Below are 21,309 nucleotides of genomic sequence, written 5' to 3'. Positions count from 1 at the left end.
TTCTCCCAGCCCCGCCCAAGAGGAAGAATGGGGCGGAGAGGGGCGGGGAGAGGCGCCTCGCGCCCGTCCTACGTAGCCAGTCACGTGCCTTTTCTCAGTCCTTACCCAGAATCTACCCTCCCCCCTTCCGGAAGTCTCCAAAGTCTGACCGAGCTCCTCCCACTCCGGTTGACGTCAAACTCGGTATCTACCACTGCTACACGCCTAGTTCTTGCCTCAGGGGAGGGGCTCTTTTTGTTTGTGCTTTGACTCGGCATCTCCAGCTCCCTGAGGTTGAGAAGGAAGGCCAGTGATTAAATTCTCTTTCGGGCTGCGGGTGGTAGTAGTGGCTTAATCGGTGGAGACAAAGGCTGTACTTAGAGCCCAACTTCTTTTCCTCTCCACCCCCCCCTTCACGGAACGTGCTCTGGTTGGTTCCGCCGGGACTCACGGCGGCCCCGCCCCCTCTCCCTTGTCATTGATGTTGTTGTTCTTGTCAGTGCCGCAGCCGCGACAGCAGCCGGGAGCCCGAGCCAGAGCCGCCTGGGCAGCGCGGCGGCGGCGGCGGGGGCGGGAGAAGGAGGATCCGGGTGCCGGCGGTCGGCGGCGGGTCTGGATGGCTCTGTGTGGGCAAGCGGCGGGCGCTTCGTCGCTGCCCAGCGAGCTCATCGTGCACATCTTCTCCTTCCTGCCGGCGCCCGACAGGCTGCGGGCCTCGGCCTCCTGCTCGCACTGGCGCGAGTGCCTCTTCTACCCGGCGCTCTGGCCCCAGCTCCGCCTCAGCCTCCGCGTCTCGCCGGCCGAGCGTCCCCGACTCGACTTCCTCATGCGCAAGTGCGGCTGGTTCGTACGGGAGCTGCGCGTCGAGTTTGCCGCGGAGAATTACCTGAGCAGCGGCGGCGGGGGAGCTGCTGGAGGCGGCGGCGGCGGTGGTGGAGGCGGCGGCGGCGGAGGCGGCGGTGGAGGAGCGGGGAACGACCCGGGGACTGGAGCCGGAGGGGAGGAGGCCGAAGCTCTGCAGGTCTCCACCCGCTGGCTGGACGTGCTGCGCACCTACCTGGAGCTGGTGCTGTGCGTCCTGAGCAGCATCCGGAACAACAGGTAAGGGACTCTCCTCCGCTTCCCACCCCCCCCGCCCCCGCCTGGGGTACCCCAGTGCCCACAGCTTGCTTCTCAACCCCCACCTCTAGGCGGCCTGTTTCTGCGCTGCCCTTTTCAGAGGCACAAGCCTGTCTGGGGGCTTCTCCAAAGCCGAGGACCTTTCCTAGAGGCGGAGAAGGGGCGCACACTCCAGTACGTTTATATGCAGGCTCAGGGGGGGAGTCACCCTGCTTCTTAACTCCAAACCTTCTCCAGCCCGGGGACACCCCATGTTCTGGAGCTGGCGCTGGGCTTCGGAAGGCCCAAGGATTCTGCAGGAACAGCCTCGGCTTTTGGCTTTTAATTGAGGGCTCTTGGAGACTTTCTTTTTTGGCCCGACTAGGAAGGGATGGACGGGGCTGACAGGTGGTGGCGTCCCTCATTTTGCAGATGGGGTAGTTGAGGCACAGAAGATGCGAGGGAGAGGCCCATAACCAGGGGGAGTCTTGGGAGAAGCAGGAAATATTACTGGAGTCTCCTGACTCTCAGCTCCTGCACTGCGCAATTGCTGGAGGAAGCGGGGGTTGGGGGGAGGCGGGGGGGGGGGGGGGAGAGGTAAGAGACCGAAATACTACAGGTGTCTCCTGGAAAAGAGGTGTTGAATTGGATAGTGTTGGATTTGGAATTTGTAAGACCTTGATTGAGATCCAGTCTCTGACATCTGCTTAACTGCGTGACCCTAGGATAGGTTGCTTAATCTCCTTATATGTAAAGAATGGGGGCTAATGCTAGCCCCTACTTCACAGGGTTCTTATAAGGATCAATTAAATAATTTTATATAAAGGTAGAACCTGGTAGGTCAGTTTCTGGCTATTTGGGCCAAACCTGAGAAAGGGTACTTGGGTGGGAAAAGTGAAGGATTGGAAGGAATTAAGGGCATTTACGTTATCTCTAATTGTTTCATCTAGAAGTTGAGTCCTGAACAAGTTAGTGGGCCAGATGTTAGTATTAGGAGTGAATTGGTAATGTCTTGATTTTGCATTAGGTATGGCCAAGTTCTGAGTTAGTACAGATCTTCACCTCCCCTCCTCCCAGCATCTCTGGAATCCCATACATAAATTGCCCAGTCTAAAGTTAGGAAATAGAATGTCGTAGGGAGATATGGGAACATTGGGTGTCGGGAAAGTCCTTAATACTAAGACATTCATACCTGTATCTTAACCCAAGGATCAACAGCTGTGTAAAGAGCTGTGATTTAAATTCAGGTCATGTACCGCTATGGCTCTAAGGTGGCTCTCCTTTATGCCAGAAAAAAAAAAAACCTTAAAGCAAAGGTTCAGGGCACAATTATAAAGATACACTTAAAATTTTTTTGTCATTCAATCTCTCTACTCCCCCTATTGAACAGAACAACAACAAAAAACCACTTTTAAAGTCATGTTAAAAATGTATGGCTCATTTTGTATCTTGAGTTTATCCTCCTCCCTGTCAGGAGGTACGTAGCATTCATCATCATTAGTCTTCTAGAACTGTGGTTCTGATCAGTCTTTCAATTATTTGTCTTTACAGTGTTATATAAATTGCTCTGATTCTGCTCACTTGAGTGCATACAAACCTTTCCATGTTTTGCTGAAATAGTCCTTTTCATTATTTATTAAGGTTCAGTAGTATTCCAGTATATTCATATACCATAATTTGTTCATCCATCCCCTAATTGATGGACAGGCCCTCCCCCTTTTTTTCCAGTTCTTTGAAGACATAAAAAGAACTGCTTTAAATATTTTTGCACATATGAATCCTTTTTCTCTTTTGCTGTTCTCTTTGGGATATTGGCCCAGTAGCAATATCACTGTCAAAGAACATTATGCTTAGTTTATCCATTTAGGGGCCATAGTTCCAGATTGCGTTCCAGAATGGCTGTACCATTTCATAGCTCTACCAACAGTGCAATAATGTGCCTGTTTTTCAGAAGCCCCCAGTCTTAACCTCCCTCCCCTTTATCTATTCTTTTAAATTTTTTTAACCAGCTTTGCCAATTAGAAGAGTTGTGAGGTGGGGACCCAGTTACTTTACTTTGCATTTCTCTCATTATTAGTGATTTGGAACATTTTTTTCATATGAAGTTCTTCCTTTGAAAAATGCCTTGTTCATATACTTTAACCATTTATTAATTGGAAAATGGCTCTTATTCTAATAAATTTGAATCAGTTCCTTATATCAGAAATGAGACCTTTATCAAACTTCTCTGCACAGATTTTTTTCCCGTTATCCATTTGCCTTTCTAATCTTAGCTACATTCAACAACTACAACTTTAAAAAAAAAAAACTTATCCTTTACTCCTTCTCATTCCTCCTTCCTTCTCTTCCTTCCCCCAAATGAAAAAGAGAAAACCAGAATGATCATAAACTTTTAATCTCATCTCTTCCCCCCTTTTTTGAGTAGCTTGGGAAATGGAAAGGCCATACATACCCACGTCCCACTCCCAGATAGCATCATCTTTCATACAGATGTGCCCCATTAGTTCTGCACAGGTTTCATATCTATTGAATTTTGTTAGATCTGATCTCATCTGCCTCTTAGCTCTCTGTTCTACCTTACATTTATTATTACAATGTAATGCATATAGGCATCATTTTCTACTAGTAATACTGAAAGATTTTAAAAATAAGTTTAGGGGGCAGCTAGGTGGCGCAGTGGATAAAGCACCGGCCCTGGATTCAGGAGTTCCTGAGTTCAAATCCGGCCTCAGACACTTGACACTTACTAGCTGTGTGACCCTGGGCAAGTCACTTAACCCCCATCGCCCCGCAAAAATAAATAAATAAATAAGTTTAAATAGGCAAAATGAACAACATCTCAAATACCAAAATCTTTAATTCTTTAAAGTGTTGATAAAAAACTACAAAAGTGAAGGAATTTTGTATTTGTTTTCCCGTTTTAAAGTATCTTGAAATGTTATTCACTCTATTAAAAAATCAGCTTTATGGGCAGATATGGTTTAAATTAAGCTTTTTATTTTATGGCTTTGATATTTATATTTAATAATTTGAAATACTGACTTCAGATCAACTAAAGAGCTGAAACATTATGTCTTAAAACTTTTCTTATTAGTGTCTTTTTGTTTTAATTTTTAAACAGGGAGTAAAATTCAGTAGTAACCAGTGGTAAGAATAAACTGTACAGAATTCTTTACACCTGAGTTAGTTTTATAGCATTTTAAAATAGAACACCGACCTAGTATAAAGACAAAAAAAATTGCAAAATCAGATTATAAACTTTGAGCTTTCAAGGATTTCGGCTGAACTCCCTATATAACACAAATAGTTACTTTATTTTGTGTCAGTTATTTTCATCTCTTAGAGGCAAAGTATTAAAACTTCAAGGACAGTATTCTTCCCAAAGGATAGCTTACTTTTTTGACTTTGTTTCTGATTTTCAGATAGACAGGGCCTGACTTTACCCTATTTGTATTTAGTTGAATAAATGTCTTACCGAATTGAACATCCTTGCCTCTTGTATACCGGAGTCCTGCACGGACATCAGGGCCTTACTGGGTCCCCAAAAATCTATTTCCCAATTTGCCGGATTCTCTTCTTGTGATGTGGAAGAGATGTAGGGGATTCCCTTTAGGTTGAACAGCAAAGATTGAAATATAATACTGTTTCATCTATGTTATTGATTAACTAGCTTGGGAACCTACAAGCATTTAGAAGGGCATTAAGGTACAGTTGAGAAAGATAATTGGACTTAGATTCAGAAGACTTGGAGTTAAATATCCAAATGTTTTTCATAAACTCTACTTTGCATTACCTAGAATATAAATTATTTGTGTCATTTATGACATTTATAAAGAGAATAGCAAAACAGTGCTCAGTAGTATTCTCTGTACAGGATAATCTTCCTTGTTATCTGAGTGTTGATTCCATTAAGACCATATGCTATGTTTTTAAGAACATTTCATCTTGTGTTCCCTCTTAGTAGAGGCTAAGATTGAGTTATTTCTGAGTTTTTATTGAATAAGCAAAACATAGCAAAGGGGAGAGCCTTTTACTTCATATTTTTTTCTATAATAGGATTAAATACAAAAAACCTTGAAAGGGTTTTTTGTTTGTTTTTTTAGTGAGGCAATTGGGGTTAAGTGACTTGCCCAGGGTCACACAGCTAGTAAGTGTTAAGTGTCTGAGGCTGGATTTGAACTCAGGTACTCCTGACTCCAGGGCTGGTGCTCTATCCACTGATCCACCTAGCTGCCCCTGAAAGGGTTATTTTTTTAAGGTTTCATAATAAACCAGAATAAAAAATAGTCCTTTTCATTTGGGATTTCTGTTTAAAATTATAGGTGATATAATATAACTAATGTGGAAATATGTTTAACATGATTGTACATATATTACTTATATCAGATTGGTTGCTGTCTTGCGGAGAGGGGAAGGAGAGAGAAATTTGGAACTCAAAATCTTATAAAAACAAATGTTTTTACAAATCTTTACATGTAACTGGAAAAAATACTATTAAGATAAAAAGAAATTGTAGGTGATTCTTTGGAGATATTTGCTATCTTCGTATTAAACATTTACAATTTTTCCTTCACTATTGTGTATTCAAAAATAAGTGTTTCGTCATTTCAATGCTGCTTTTTTTTCTGCTCTGGGCAATGAGGGTTAAGTGACTTGCCCAGGGTTACACAGCTAGTGTCAAGTGTCTGAGGCTGGATTTGAACTCAGGTCCTCCTGAATCCAGGGCCAGTGCTCTATCCACTGTGCCACCTAGCTGCCCCCCTCAATGCTTCTTTAAAGAAGTTTAAGGATTAAATGTTTTGGAGGAATAAGGACTGTGGCCTATTCACCCAGAAGGGAAGATCTTAACCTAGAAAAGAGAAAGAGGTTAATAACTCCCAACAGTGGAGGCTCCTTGGATATAATCACTTAAAATTGAGAACCCCATCTTTTTCCTTCAAGGTAACATAAAGGAGATCATTTTAAAGGGGGAAGAGGGACCTCCTGAAATCTACCAAACAGACTCTGTTAGAGGGATCACAGACATGGTACTGGTCTGCTATGTTGATGAGAAAGTATCTTTGGGGCCTTTTGAGGATGTAGAATAGGTAAGGGGGGGGTGTAGGTCAAGAATAATAAGCAAATACAAAGTTATTAAACTGCATATATGAATGACTTTACATATTCACACTTTTGTGTCTAATGGTAGCCATCTCTAGGGTGGTGGGGAAGGGAAGAAAATAGATTTGCAATTTTATGTGTAATCTTTTTTTTTCTATTCTACTGTTAAGGAAATACTTGTTTTATTTCTTAGGTTTGGAATAAAATAATACGGATATGTGAAATAAACAAATAATAAGCAAATATGAGGGTGGAATTTTCCAAAATATCGGTTTATATGTAGTGTTAATAAACAATTACTTTTCCTGAGTAGTGACTGAATATAAGCTGTTGAGAATTCTCTTGGGCTTTAGTTGAAAGCAAAATTAAATAATTTCACTATTAACTTAATGACTATATTATATAATACAGTTGATAGGGTTATCCCATTAAGCGCAACAAAATATAAGTTTTTAAAAATCTATATCTTTTACAGATTTTATTAAGGGTTTGTTGTTTTTTTTTTTTTGCAGGGCAATGGGGGTTAAGTGACTTGCCCAGGGTCACACAGCTAGTAAGTATCAAGTGTCTGAGGCCAGATTTGAACTCAGGTACTCTTGAATCCGGGGCTGGTGCTTTCACTGTGCTACCTAGCTGCCCCTGAGATTTTATTAAGTTTTCATCCATGTAGCTAGCTAAGTGAGATTTTAATACAATTTATAAAATGTCTATATGTATGCAAATATATGTGTATATATACATTTTAAAATCTCACATAAGTATTTCTGCTTAGAGCTAACCTGGATATGGGGAGTTGGTTCTTTTTCTTAGAGAAAGTAATAAAACCAGTAAAAAAAGATTGGGGGAGGGGGGTGGCAGCTAGGTGGCTCAGTGGTTAAAACACCGGCCCTGGATTCAGGAGGACCTGAGTTCAAATCCAGCCTCAGACACTTGACACTTACTAGTTGTGTGACCCTGGGCAAGTCACTTAACCCCCATTGCCCTGCCAAAAAAGAAAGAAAGAAAAAAAGATGGGGGGGGGGCTTTTAGTTAAGCCCAGTAAGGAATATTATTTTAAGCCAACAATTTATTTCACAGCTCTAAATTTTTAAAAAATTCTGCTGATATTATTGCCAGTTTATGAGATACCTGATATTACTACCAAAGACTGTGAACTTAAAACATATCTAATACTTTGATATTTATATTATAAATTGATATTACATTATTAACAGGTTTAAGTCACTTGTCCAGGGTCACACAGCCTGTGAATGTCTGAGGCCAAATTCAGATGAGTCTGATTGCAGGCCCAGTAGTCCATCCAGTGCTCCACCTAGCTGCCCCTTTCCCTTTCCTAATCCAGCTTAAAAGAGTTTTATAAGCACTGTATGTCATCTTTTATTCTTCCAGAATAGAAAAATAATGGGCCACCTTTCCCAACCCTTCCTAATTCTCTTGCCTTTCCTCTGTTATCTATTTCCTATTTATCTTGCATGCAACTTTCTTTATACATATATATTTGTTTGCATGTTTTCTCCCTAATTAGACTTAAAATTCCAAGGGCAGGACATTTTTTGCTTCTTTTTATCCCAGCGCACACAGCACAACATCTAGCTCATAGTAGGTACTTAATGTTTATTGATTGAAAAGCAATAGCTTTGATTTCACATGTATAATTGATCATCACATTTCTTGCCTTCTCCATGGGTAGAGGAGGGATGGGAGAGAATTCATAACTCAAATTTAAAAAAATGAATGTTAAAAACAAATAAGGGGAAAAAATTTAAAGAAAAGTAATGTCTTATGTACCCTGTAAATTATTGAGGTAAATTTAATTTTTTGAAATATTAAATATTCTTCTATTTCCTCTGTACTTCATCCACCTGTCAATAGAGACCTCATCTGTTTTCAAGATCTTAAACTTTGCAATTATTTTCTCTGACTTGCTATTTTTCTATCTATGCAACTTGCCCTTGAACCTGTTCTTAGCCTTCATCAAGATCCTTACTTTGTTAGGCAAATCTTTTATGCTATGATCATTTATTATTGTCTATTCTAATGATATATATGTCAGCAATCCCTTGCTGAATTGTGTACTGTTGTCTTACCAAATCTTTCTAATCACCCCAGTAGTATTTTCTTATATAATAGATGTTTAATGTTGAAATTTAAATATATTGAAATTATATCTCTACCCTACTTATTAGCACATAGCTCCATTAAAGCTGGAGATGAAGTTATTAGAATTGAAATACCTCAATATTTCTTTCACATCTTCAAAAATTTCAGCAGGAGTTTATCACTTCATCCATCCATCCTTCCTATCTGGAGAAAAGTGGTTTTCATCCTTGCCAAGTTTAATACTTTAATCTTTGCCCTCAATTCAGTCCCTCCTCACTTCCTTTGTGACTCTCACACATCACTTACCCATCTTCATGCTTTCCCTTTATACTAGAGCCTTCCTCCTCTTAACATGCTCATAGAATAGGCCCTTCCTGCTGTGTGGGTAAACTTACTTACTCAGGTCTCATTTCACCCTCCTCCTCCCCTCCACCTTCTAAGTACCCTCCCATCTTTTTGTTGCTTTTCATTGTCAAACTTCCAGAAAACGTAGCTCCTTATACTTGACACCCACTCACTCTTCAGCTCTTTGCATTCTGGCTTCAGTTTCTGCTTCATTTGAAACTGCTCTTTTAATCACCACATCCCTTAATGATTTTCTTGGTCTTCATCTTTTTTGACCATTTTGCAACATTTTATGCTTTTGACTAACCCAATCTTCCTAATACTGTCATCATCTTCCATAACATGTTCTTACATGGTCTTCCTCTTTCTCCTCTCACCTCTTCTTCTTTCTTATCTTCCCTTTAATTTAGACATTCCTTAAGGTTTCCCCTTCAATATTCTCTTAGCAATCTCATTGACACAGAAAACTTCAACTATTAAATTCATTGCTGATGACTCCCAAATCTATGTCATTTTCCTCAACATTGTCCTGAGCTTTAGAGCCACATTTCCAACAATCCACTGGAATACTCATGTGGGTATCAGTAAAATACTGGTACCTCAGGCTTAATATAATCAAACTAAATTTATGTCCTCTGTGTTTTCTGTTTTATATTATTGGCATAAACATTCTTCCAGGTACTTACGGTCAAAATCTTCACTTCCTCTTTTAACCTATTTCCAGTTACCAAGTCCTTTGTTAATTCCACTTACCTCTCATACTTAATTTTCTGTTTTCACTGTTTCCACCTTAGTTTTAGTTACATGTCTGACCTGTTGCAATATTTCCTTTGACTGGTCTCTACTCCCTTTCATTTCTCTTCATTTTATCTTGTAGACTATAAGATTAATCTTTCTGCTTAAGCTGCTGCTAACTTCATTTCCCTACTCAAAAAAAACTTAGCAGCTCCCCATTGCATAAAGACTACTAGACTTTTTATATTGACAATTTTAGGCCCTCTATAACTTTCTGACTCATCTACCATTTCTCTTTTAACACACCTTCCTTCTCATACCTTCAAATCAAATCAAATCGGTCTATTTTCATTTTTGCTGGAATGTCTCACTTTCTTGCCTCATTGCCCTTATTTATAACTTTCCCTAATCATTCCTAGATTGTCACCCCTATTCAAATCTCACCCATCCTTCAAGGTTCAAATCAAGTAGCATCTTTTTTAGATGATAAAAAGTTTAATTAGCATTTAATGAATGGGCAATTTCCAGATGGATGGGAATGGACAAGAGTCACTAACTATTAAGCCAGGCATTGTGGCAAGTCCCGTGGATAAAAATATGAAACAAGATAGCCCCTTCCCTCAAGGAACTTATATTTTAATAGGAGGGAGATAACACAAAAGAAAGCTGAAAAAAGAAAAGGCAAGGCAAGGTACCCAAAGGCATGGTGAAGTCAGTCAGAGAAGTCCCAAAGAAGTGCAGCCAGGTCTTGCAGCCATATCTTGAGTTGAAGTCTCTCCTTAAATGGGGTTTTGGAGTTCATGTCCCACCCCACTTCAACCAGAGAGGCAGAGGAACGTGGATGAGGTAGAGTATCAAGGCTGAAGAGATGGTACAGGATTGTGAGATTGTCCAAATAATGAGTTTTCCTGGGGCCTGTTGGAAAAGTCAGTTCAGAGAAGGGAGATAAACACATATAGGTGTTTTAAATAGCTTTAGGACCCGTGCATGTGTGCGCACGTGCGCTTTTTTGATCACCTACTATTCTGTTTGTATAGATTTCTCCTTGTGCATCCTACTTATATGAAATAGTTTCCCCTAACTTTCTTTCCCCTCCCCTCCAATGTATTCCTCTTCCCTCAACATAATGGCACCACTTCCAGATTTGGAGATTAGATTCTCTCTATGACACTGATAAGTTTCAGAGGAGACAGATGTATCATCTCACCATATTTGAATGTAAGAAGTTTATCCTTGTTTAGTCCCTTATTGTTCATCCATGTTTACCGTTTGTTGTTTCTTTTGACTCCTTTTGAACTTCAGAGTTGCTATGCAGCTATGATCTTTTTATCGGGAATGCTTGGAAGTTTTTCTATTTTCGTTAAAGTTTTTTCCCCCGTAGTGTTATACTCACTTTTGCTGTATAAGTAAGTCTATATGCTTTGTCTTCTGGAATATATTCTAAGTTACCCACTCAGTAGTGACTGCTAAATCATAATAAATAATCAGTAATCCTTTCTTTCTGGTTGCTTGAAGTATTTTTCCTTTGACCTAGATAGCTCTGGATTTTGACTAACTAGCATATGGCCTAGAGTTTTCATTTGGAGGTTTCTTTCAGGAGGTGACCAGTGGAGTCTTTCTATTTCTACTTTTACCCTCTGGTTTTAAGAGATCTAGACAGGTTTTTTTGGGGGGTGGGGAGGAAGATTTAAATTTAATTGGGAAATATTTAACACTTTTAAGATCAAACATAGATAATGTTAATATGTGATTTTCTAGGTCAGTTTCATGGTCCCTTTTTTTTTTCCAGGGCAATGGGGGTTAAGTGACTTGCCCAGGGTCACACAGCTAGTAAGTGTCAAGTGTCTGAGGTCAGATTTGAACTCAGGTACTCCTGAATCCAGGCCCAGTGCTTTATCCACTGCGCCACCTAGCTGCCTCCCATGCTCCCCATTTTTATGAGTCTGATATTGCAGTTTTCTTTTAAGATTTCTTGAAATATGATGTCTAAGCTCTTTTTTTGGTCATGTCTTTCAGTTAGTCCAGTGATTCTTTTCCAGGACACTTTTTACTATGAGATCTTACATTTTATTTTCTTCCATATTTTTTCACCCTTAACCTCATACCTTATCCACTTTGGGGAACAAGCAAGTTAGAATATTTAAGATGAAAGGTTTTAAGATGATAACATTCAAACTTTGACAAAGTTCCTGAGAGCAGCTAAAATTAACCAGTTTTATTGTAGACTAACACATAACTAATAGCAGCTAAACCCAGATTGAAGTCTCATTCTAAAAAGACAGATAAGAAATTGTATGGAATTTAACTCATATACTTAAATAGATATCTTTTTAAATAGCTGTAGTTAGAAAATAAATGCAAATAACAGATTGTTAAAGAAGAAAATGCTTTAATTTTTGAAATTATTTTAATTTTGTAAAGAATAGTGTTATTTTAGATGGTATGACAGAATGAGATGACATTTTAATCTGTGATTTTTGAAGTTCAGATAAATGTATTTTGGTGTTATTAGGGTCTTAAGTAGGTTTCATTTTTCAAAAAGTGATTTAAACATATATACATTGATATATACATACTATAATTTTTCCAATGGGGAGGGAAATTGGGATTTGTCTGCAGAGATCAATGAAGGATGCACAAGAAAGCCACCAGCCAACCTAGATTTTTGAAAACAATGTAGAGGATGACAGCAAGGCAAGGTACCAGAAGATGAATATAAAAGTGTGGCACATAATTGTAAAAACGGTGTTAGGAATGCTGAATGAGATGAAGAATTATGGGGCAACAAAAAGGGTTTTTTGTTTTTTAAATACATATTGCAAGAAAAAGAATTAAAGAAGGCTTAGGACATTTTCTTGATGTGGTTTGAGATAATGGTACTTTAAAGAAAGCACAATTACTCAACTGATTCTGTTAGGTTTATTTTTGGCAAAAAAGAATAAATAACTTTTGCATTGGAACTGACAGAATATAAATGACTTAATGTGCTTGATAGTCAAAATAAGTATGAAGACAGTAAGAAAACATTCAGCTGACCTTGATGAATTCATGTCACCTGGTCCAGATTGAACTACATCCTTGGATCCCAAAAGAATTTGCAGGTGTGATTGCTGACTCAGTGATATTTGAAAGATTGTGGAAAAGAGAAGTACCACAAGATTAGAGAAAAGGACATGTTGACCCGGTTTTCAAAAAAGGAAAGAGAATAGTCTGCAAATGATAAGCCCATTAGCTTGATTTTGATTCCTGGGAAAATTCTAGGAGAGATCATTAAAGCAATGCTTGCTAAACTACAAGAAAAGGAAGCAGTGATTACAAAAAGCCAGCAGGGATTCATGAAGAACAAGTCATGCCAGACTGACCTCATTTCCTTTTTGTGATAAGATGAATAAACTAGTAAATGATGGAGAGGCTATGGATATAGTTTGCCTAAATTTAGCAGAGCTTTTGATAAAATATTTCTTACTGTTCTTGTGGAGATGATGGAGAGATTAGATGATAACACAACCATATGGAGTCATAACTAATTTGGTAGTGGGAATTGTTAATGGTTCATTGTTAGGGTAATAGGAAGTCTCCAGTAAATCTCTTCCTAGGAATCTTGTGGTTGGCCTTTTTATCAGTGACTTAAATAAAGTCCTGGATGTTCTATCAAATTTGCAGATGACACAAAACTGGGAGGGGTAGGTGGCACAGTGGATGACCGAGCCAGGCTCCAAAAGTCTTAACAGTCTGTAGCATTCATAGAGCTGAATCTGTTACAATGGAATTCAAAAGGGATAAATGTAAAGTTTTACACTTGAGTATAAAAAATCATCCTTACAGAAGAAGTACGGACAAACAGCTGTCATTCTGAAAAACGAGTGTTTTGATGGACTTCAAACTCTCAGTATAAGTCAGGTGTGTTGTGGCAACCAAAAATGCTAATGTGACCTTGGCTTACATTAAGAGAAGCATAACTTAAAAAACAGGGAGGTGACAAACTGTACTTTCCCCCCAGCAGAATTTGCCTGGAATATTAAGTTCAGTTCTAGGAACATGACTAAAGAACATTAATAAATTGGAGAGTAGAGGACAATGAAGATGGTGAAAAGCCTTGGGTACGTGTCATATTAGTATTAGTTGAAAGAACTGGAGAAGATTCAAGTATTTGAAAGAGTCAGTCAGGAAGACACTTCCCACATGTGTGACCCTAGGCAAGTTACTTAACCCCATTTGCCTCAGTTTCTCATCTGTAAAATGAGAAAAGGAAGGAAATGGCAAACCACCCTAGTATCTTTGCTGTAACCCAAATGGGGTTACAAAAACTAAGATATGACTGTATGACTGAACAACAAAAGCAAAGAAGTTGTAAATTTTGGTTTCATTTGTCAGGGAAAGCTTACTAATGATTAGAGCCATCCATAAGTCTTATCTCCTCTACATCTTTTAAAGTTCTTCATATCCTGGCACCTTTCTAATTTTGCAGTCTTCTTTCAACTTATTCCCTTCCTCTTAATCTAAGATCGAGCAACTATGGCAGCCTCCTTGTCATTCCTCACAGAAAGATACTCCATCTGCCCACTTGTACATTTCCACTGCCTTTCTCCATGTCTGGAATTCTCTCCCTCATTTCTGCCTCTTGCCTTCCCTCACTTTCTTCAAATCTCAACTAAAATTCCACATTCTTCAAGAAGCCTTGCCTCATAGTGTTTCCCTCAGATTATTTTAAATTTATCTTGTCTATATATTATTTCTACATCATTCTTTGCATTTTGTCTTCCCTCATTAGATTATGAGCTTTTTGAGAGTAGGTTTTGCCTTTGTAATATCCCCTCAGCACGTGCCTGGATTGTAGTAGGTACTTAATAGATGACAGTGCATTACCTTAACTTTGAGGTCTTCAGGCAGATGCTGGATCACCGATTTTCCAGTATGTCATTTTAGGATTCCTTTTGTGTGTGCATTGGACTAGCTGGCTGCTTAAAGTCTCCAACATTTTAAAATTCTGATATATTTTAGGCTGCCCTACTCCTCTAAATCTGAGTGAACTTTTAATTTTTGTTTTATGAAAACTTTTTGAAAATAGTATCTTTGCCCACTATTTTTAAGATTTCTGTCATCTAAGATGTATTGAAAGCAACTTCTTTCACTTTTACTTCCCTAACTTCTGTTTTATGATCTATCTTTAGGGAGCAAACGTAGTTATTGGATTTCAGCAGTTTTAGGGATAGACATGGAAAGTGATAAGCTTTCTCTAAGAGCAAATAGATTATAAATTCCAGGAGAGCAGAGATGGTTTCTTATTAATTCTTCCATAGCACCTAGCTTTTTACATAGTAGGTAGTAGGCCCTCAATAAATCTTGAATGGTTGCCTTCTTAAATTCTTTGTGAGCATCATTCATAGGATAATAGTCTATCAATTACTCTTTAGAAGTCTATAATTTATCATACTGTGGAAATTTATTTTTATTTGGGGACCCGACCTTTGGGCTGAGATTAGAAAGCCTTAGGCCCTCAGGGTCTCTTCTGTCTGGGAAGTACTGGTGCCCCTCCCCCTCTGCTTCAGCTGAGACAAAAAGCCCCGTGGGCTGTACAAGATGCCAGGTCAGATATCTGGGAGGGGGCCCCAGCTCCCTCTGCCCTTAGCGGATCTATCCGAGAAATCCTGGGCTCATCCAGGCCAGGCTCTGGCGTAGCCCGTGCCAAGGTCCCAGGCGAGCAGCAGGGGGCACAGGACCCTGGAGCCCTGGGTATGGTACGCACAAGACACTTGAGTGTCCCCGTCCCCCCCAGCTGCAGCCCTGGCTGGCAGATTATCTTGGGGTCTGTGGGGGTGCAAAAAGCCCCGAGATTTGAGTGGAGAGAAGTAAGATATATATAGACCTGGGAGTTAGATGGGAGGGGAGGCCGAAGGACAAGATAGAGGGACCAGCAAACAAGACTGAGGGGGGCTGACGAGATTAAGAGAGCAGAAAGACTGGAGCACTAGGAGAACGGAAGGAGAGGAACACAGGGGTTCAGCGGTTCAGTAAGGAGAGGAAAGTTAGAAGCAGGGGGATTTACAAAGTGAAAGGGGCATGGGTTTAGAAGGAGCTGAGCAGTGAAAGTGGAACATATCCTAAGGCAAGAGGCCGCTAAGGCCCTTATTGTATTAAAAAAAGTCCCAGGCCAGCAGGTAGAAAGAGACACCCAGACTCGGTCAGGTTGTACATTTTATTTCCCTGTATTCTGGGGGGGGGGGGGCGTTGTTTTTTGGTTTGATTTGGGTTTGGGTTTGGTGGGGCAATGGGGGTTAAGTGACTTGCCCAGGGTCACACAGCTAGTAAGTATCAAGCATCTGAGACTGGATTTGAACTCAAGTACTTCTGAATCCAGGGCCAGTGCTTTATCCACTGCGCCACCTAGCTGCCCCCTTCCCTGTATTCTTAATTTAAAATTGTATCTCATAAATAAACTCTGCTTTGATTATTTAGATAAGAGGCTTCTTAATCTTTTGCTTATCAATTTTGGGAGTGGAGAATAGCAGTCAGATAGCCAGTTAGTCAAAAGTCCCCAGATTAGTCACTCAGATAGATTAGCCCCCCAAATTAGGCTAGTCATTTAAAATATTACTACAATACCTTTGGGTTCGTCAGCAAGTTATAGCCTAGGAAAATGATTAAGAAACAAAATACCACCAATTTGTAGGGCTTTTAAAAAAATTTTTTTTTTTTTAAGCTTCCTCCATTAAGGAAGAAGACTTTTTGCTTGAGTATAGTGATTTTATGAGAGACATTTTTTCCTTCATGCCTTTTAAGCCAAGTATCTAGATATTCTTCAGGTAAGAACATGTGCCGGTTTTCTATTTTGGTGGATCTATGATTCTTATCTCCATGGTTAGTGCTCTCTCTCCATCACTACAGATTATGATCTTTCCATGCCTTCTCATTGTATAAAATCATGTTCAGTTCTTATCCGTCTTTCCATAAATCTTTTTGTTTGTTTGTTTTTTTGTGAGGCAGTTGGGGTTAAGTGACTTGCCCAGGGTCACACAGCTAGTAAGTGTTAAGTGTCTGAGTCTGGATTTGAACTCAGGTCCTCCTGAATCCAGGACCCATGCCTTATCCACTGTGCCATAAATCTTTAATGGGGTAATCCCTCCAGTGCACTGAAGGGTTCTCTTTAATTATTTTAGTATCTCCAGGGTACAGGATATGCTTTTGGCACTAGGCGTCACTTTTATCTTTCTTGCTATATGACTAACCTTTTCTAGATGAGTGTGTATGCACATATGCATGTGTGTGCACGTGCACACAAGCTTTCCTGAGGCACAGGCATCATGATATAAAGGATATAGTGTTGATTTAGAATCAGGAAGACTTTGGTTCAAGTTCTACCTCTTGACACATTTTACCTTCATAACATCTGTCACGTCTGACCTTTTTTCTCTATTTACACAGCCACCACCTTATGTCAGGCCTCGACATTTCTCCTCTGGATTATTGTGCCAGCCTCCCAATCGTTCTCACTGCCTCACATCTTTTCCTATCCCTCACACAGCTGTCAGAATGATTTTCTTTTTTTTGTTGTTTTTGTTTCTGTTTTGTTTGTTTGTGGGGCAGTGAGGGTTAAGTGATTTGCCCAGGGTCACACAGCTAGTACATGTTGAGTGTCTGAGGCCAGATTTGAACTCAGATCCTCCAGAATCCAGGGCTGGTGTTTTATCCACTGAGCCACCCAGCTGCCCCCAGAATAATTTTTCTTAAACACAGTGGACTCTCTCACTCCTCTACTTAATAAATTCCAGTGGCTCCCTTTTCCCTCTAGGATAAAATATAAAATGTTTAGATTTTAAAGCCCTTCACAGCTTGGTCCTAACCTCTTTCAACCTACATTTTAAAAAATCTCCTAATCTTTTAATCATTCAACTCCTGTGACCTACTCCATTGCACCTCAATACACACAAAGATGATCATTTCCTAGGGCTCACCCATAAATTTCCCATTTCCCATGTTCAGAAATCTCAATTTCTTTTATCTTTAATCTTTCATCATTCCTTATGACTTTCTTTCTCTTCCTAAACAAGGAGTTCTTTTTTAAAAAAATAATAAACATTTTAATTTAACGTTTTGAGTTTAAAATTTTATCCTTCCTTCCCTCCCCTTTCCCCTTCCCCTCCTTCAGGCACCAACAATCACACATGGGTTATACACATGCAATTATGTAAAACATTAGCATATTAAATAAATTAAAACATTACCATATTTAAATAAAAGAAAAGAATGAAAGAAAATGAAAAATAGCATGCTTCAATTTGTGTTCCATCAATATCAGTTCTTCCTTTGGAGGTGGATAGTACGCTTCATCATTAGTCCTTTGGGATTGCTTTGGATTGTTGTATTGCTGAGAATAGTCAAATCATTTACAATTCTTCAAACAATATTGCTGCTTCTGTGCACTCTTAGTTCTGTTCACTTCACTATACATTAGCTCATACAAGTCTTTCCAGGCCTTTTTGAAATCATCCTACTTGTCATTTCTTATAGCACAATAATATTCTATCACCATCATATACCACAGTTTGTTCAGCCATTCCCCAGTTGATGGGCATTCCTTTGATTTCCAATTCCTAGCCACCACAAAAAGAGCTGCTAGAAATATTTTTGTACAAATAGGTCTTTTTCTCTTTTGGGGGGATGTCTTTGGGATAGAAACCTAGCAGTTAAACCAGGAGTTCTTAACCTGGGGGATTACATCTTTATTTCAGTATAATTGGTTTTCTTTGTAATCCTATGTGTTTTATTTTGTGCATTTGAAAACATTGTTCTGAGAAGGAATCTTTAGGGTTTCATCATGCCTAAAGGGGTTCATGACACAAAAAACCTGCTTTATCTATTCCTTATCCTCCCTTTGAGCTCCAATCTCTCCATCCCTCACTGAACCCTCACTTCAGCAAGATAATCTAATTGATTCCCTATGCTCCTCTTTCATAGCAGTCAAAATTTTTTCTTCGTTCCTCAAGCCTCACATGCCATTCTCACCTCCCAATGCTTTCTGTTGAGGACCTTACCTCCTACTCCCCCCTTCCCCCCAAAAAATTGAGGCCGTTACTGAGACCTTCATCTTCTCCTTCATCTCTCATATCCATTTGCTGTCTTTTCCTTTACTCCATTCCCTGGTGAGGTGGCCCTACCTGTTTGTGCAGGCCAACTCCTTTATATGTATCTTTGAATCCCATGTCCTCCCACTTTCTCCAGCAGATTTCCCCCACCATCATCTCGAACTCTTTCTCTAATCTTCAGTCTCTCCCATCCTTAAAACACTCACTGGATTAGGCTTCCAACCTAATCATTCAGTTGAAACTAGACTTTCCCCAAAGTTACCAATATCTCTTAGACTCAAATAGACTTTCTTTGGTGATCTCTCTCTGTTGTTTTGACAGTGTTCACCTTCTGGATGGATTACCTTTTCTTTGGAATTTCATTGACTGTTCTTTTTTAAGCTTTTTTTTTTTTTAAGTTCTATTCGATATAATTTGGGTTTTTTTAACATTACCATAATTTCTCCCAATATCCCTCTACCCCCCAGAGAGAGCCATCCCATTTTTTAAAAAAGAAAAAGGAAAAAAATCAGTATAACTTATTAACTAATTAACACATTAAAAGTTTGAAAATGTGTAATGTACCACAGTCCTGAACCTCCCACTTTGCATAAAATGCTTCTGCAAAAGAGTATGCATTTCTCATATTCCTTCTTTCACGCCATACTTGTTCTTTTTAATTTTGTACACTTAGTTTCTATACATATTTTTGTGGTACTTTTTGTTTACATTATTGTAGTCATTATGTACATTTTTTTCTTGGCTCTGCTTACTTCACTTTGTATCAATTCATATAGATGTTTCCATGCTCTGTGTTCAACATAGTCATCATTTCTTACTGCTCAATAATATTGCATTCATATACTGTAATTTGTTTAGCCATTCCCCAGTAATGGGCATCTGCTTTGTTTCCAGTTTTTTGTTATCACCAAATAAGCTGCTATAAATATTTTAGTATATAGCCTATTGGGGGTATAAAATCTAGTAATCCTCTTGGGGCACTTTATCTGCATAATTCCAAGTTGTTTTACAAAATGATCATAATGATTCACAGCTCCATTAACAAGGCACTGGCATACCTATCTTCCTACAGCCTCTCCAACCCTGATTTCCTGCCTTTAGTCATCTTTACTAATTTGTAGGGTATGAGGTGAAACCTCTTTATCTTAAAGTTTTTTTTTCATATTAGTAGTTTGCAATTCTTTTGGGAACTGTTCATATTCTTTGACAACTTATCTAATGAGAAATGTTTTTAGGGGTGTGTATGTGTCTGTCTGTCTTTCAGTTGTTTATATATATCTTGGATACCAAACTGTTGTTAGACTCTCAGTTTCTTGACTTAATCCTCACTCATGTTATGTCCACTAACTATAGATGTCCCTTGATACTTGTCTTGACCCCTCTTACATTCCCCTTCTACATTCTCACTTGGTGATCTCATCTCCCTGGGATTTAATTATCATCTCCCTGCAGATGGTTCTCAGACCTATTTAGTCTCTTTCCTTCGCTCCAGTCCCACATCACCTATCTATCTATTGGACATTTTTAACTTGATGTCCTATAAGGATCTCAAACACAACATGTCCAAAGCAGAGCTTATTATTTAGGCAGCATAGTGGACAGGGAACTAGACTTGGAATCAGGAAGACCTGAATTTGAATCCAGCTCCAGACACTTACTAGCTATATGACCCTGAGCAAATCACTTAACCTTTGTTTGTCTCAGTTTCCTCATTTGTAAAATGGGGATAATGGATAGCACCTGCCTCCCCCAATTGTGAGAGTAAAATGTGATCTTTGTGAAGTACTTTACAAATCTTAAATTGCTATATAAAAGCTAGTTATTACTATTTCCCCTCTTCCAGACATCTGTTATTGCTGAGGAAAGCACCATCCTACTAATAATCCAGATTTGCAACTTTAGTGTTGTCTTTGATTCTTTTTTTTCTCACTCCAGTATTTCCAATGATTTGCCAAATATTGTAATTTCTTTCTTTAAATCTCATGCTTATATTCTATTCTCTTATTTCTACTAAAACAGCCACCATACCAGTTCAGATTCTTGTCCACCTCTCCCTTAGATTACTGCAACAGGATCCTAATTAGTCTCCCTACTGTAAATCTTTCCCTACTCCATTCTCTCCTCCACACTACTTCCAAAGACTTTCCTAAATTGCAGGTCTGACCCCTTTTCCATCAATGGTAAACATCAATGGTTCCTTCTTAAATCTAGAATCAAATATAAACACCTCTGTTTAATATTTAAAGTTATTGACAACCTGGCCACATCCCATCTTTTTCTAGCCTTTTAAACATATTAATTTTCTTCATGTTACTTACTCTTCAATATTCCAATTTCAGTATTCCTGCTTTGCTGTTTTTCATACATGATTCATCTCTCCTATCTCTTTGCCTTTGCACTGGCCAGTCTCCCATGCCTAGAATGCTGTCTTTCCCAGTGTTCTTCTCTTAGACTTCCAGTCTTCCTTTAGGATTCAACTCAGTTGTCACCTCTGGTAGGCATAGCCCTATTCCCATTGCTAAATAGTGCCTTCCATCTATTCTGTATTTATCTCATGTATTGATTTGTATATATGTGGTTTCCCCCCATTAGAATGTAAATTCTTTTGAGAGTAGGAACTTTTTTGCTGTTTCTTTGCATCTCCAGCCTTTTATGCTTGGCATATAGTAAGCATTTAACAAATGCTTATTGATTGCCTACTGTTGAGAACATTGTAAAGGAGAATTTGAGCCATGGGGTGAGGAGTTGATCCACATGACCTCCAAGATCCTTTTCAATTTTAGAATTCTGCAATTTTAAAATACTTGGAGATGGAGCAGCTAGGTGGCACAGTGGATTGGGCACCAGCACCCTGGAGTCAGGAGGACCT

The 21,309-nt window shown here is 39.3% G+C and overlaps 1 protein-coding gene across 1 annotated transcript in view; it reads left to right on the top strand.

The window, feature by feature from the left end:
- Positions 1-267: 267 nt before the first annotated feature.
- FBXO33 (F-box protein 33) overlaps positions 268-21,309 on the top strand; it is a 44,562-nt gene continuing 23,520 nt past the window's right edge. The window contains exon 1 of the mRNA XM_043984867.1: positions 268-1,080. Coding sequence (XP_043840802.1) covers positions 461-1,080 — 620 coding nt within the window. The 5' untranslated portion in view covers positions 268-460. The remainder of the gene's footprint in view (positions 1,081-21,309) is intronic.

The sequence above is a fragment of the Dromiciops gliroides genome, chromosome 2 (assembly GCF_019393635.1).
Source record: "Dromiciops gliroides isolate mDroGli1 chromosome 2, mDroGli1.pri, whole genome shotgun sequence".
In the NCBI taxonomy this organism is placed as follows: domain Eukaryota; kingdom Metazoa; phylum Chordata; class Mammalia; order Microbiotheria; family Microbiotheriidae; genus Dromiciops; species Dromiciops gliroides.
Note: the sequence above shows the minus strand (reverse complement) of the source record. Positions and strands in the feature narration are given on the sequence as shown.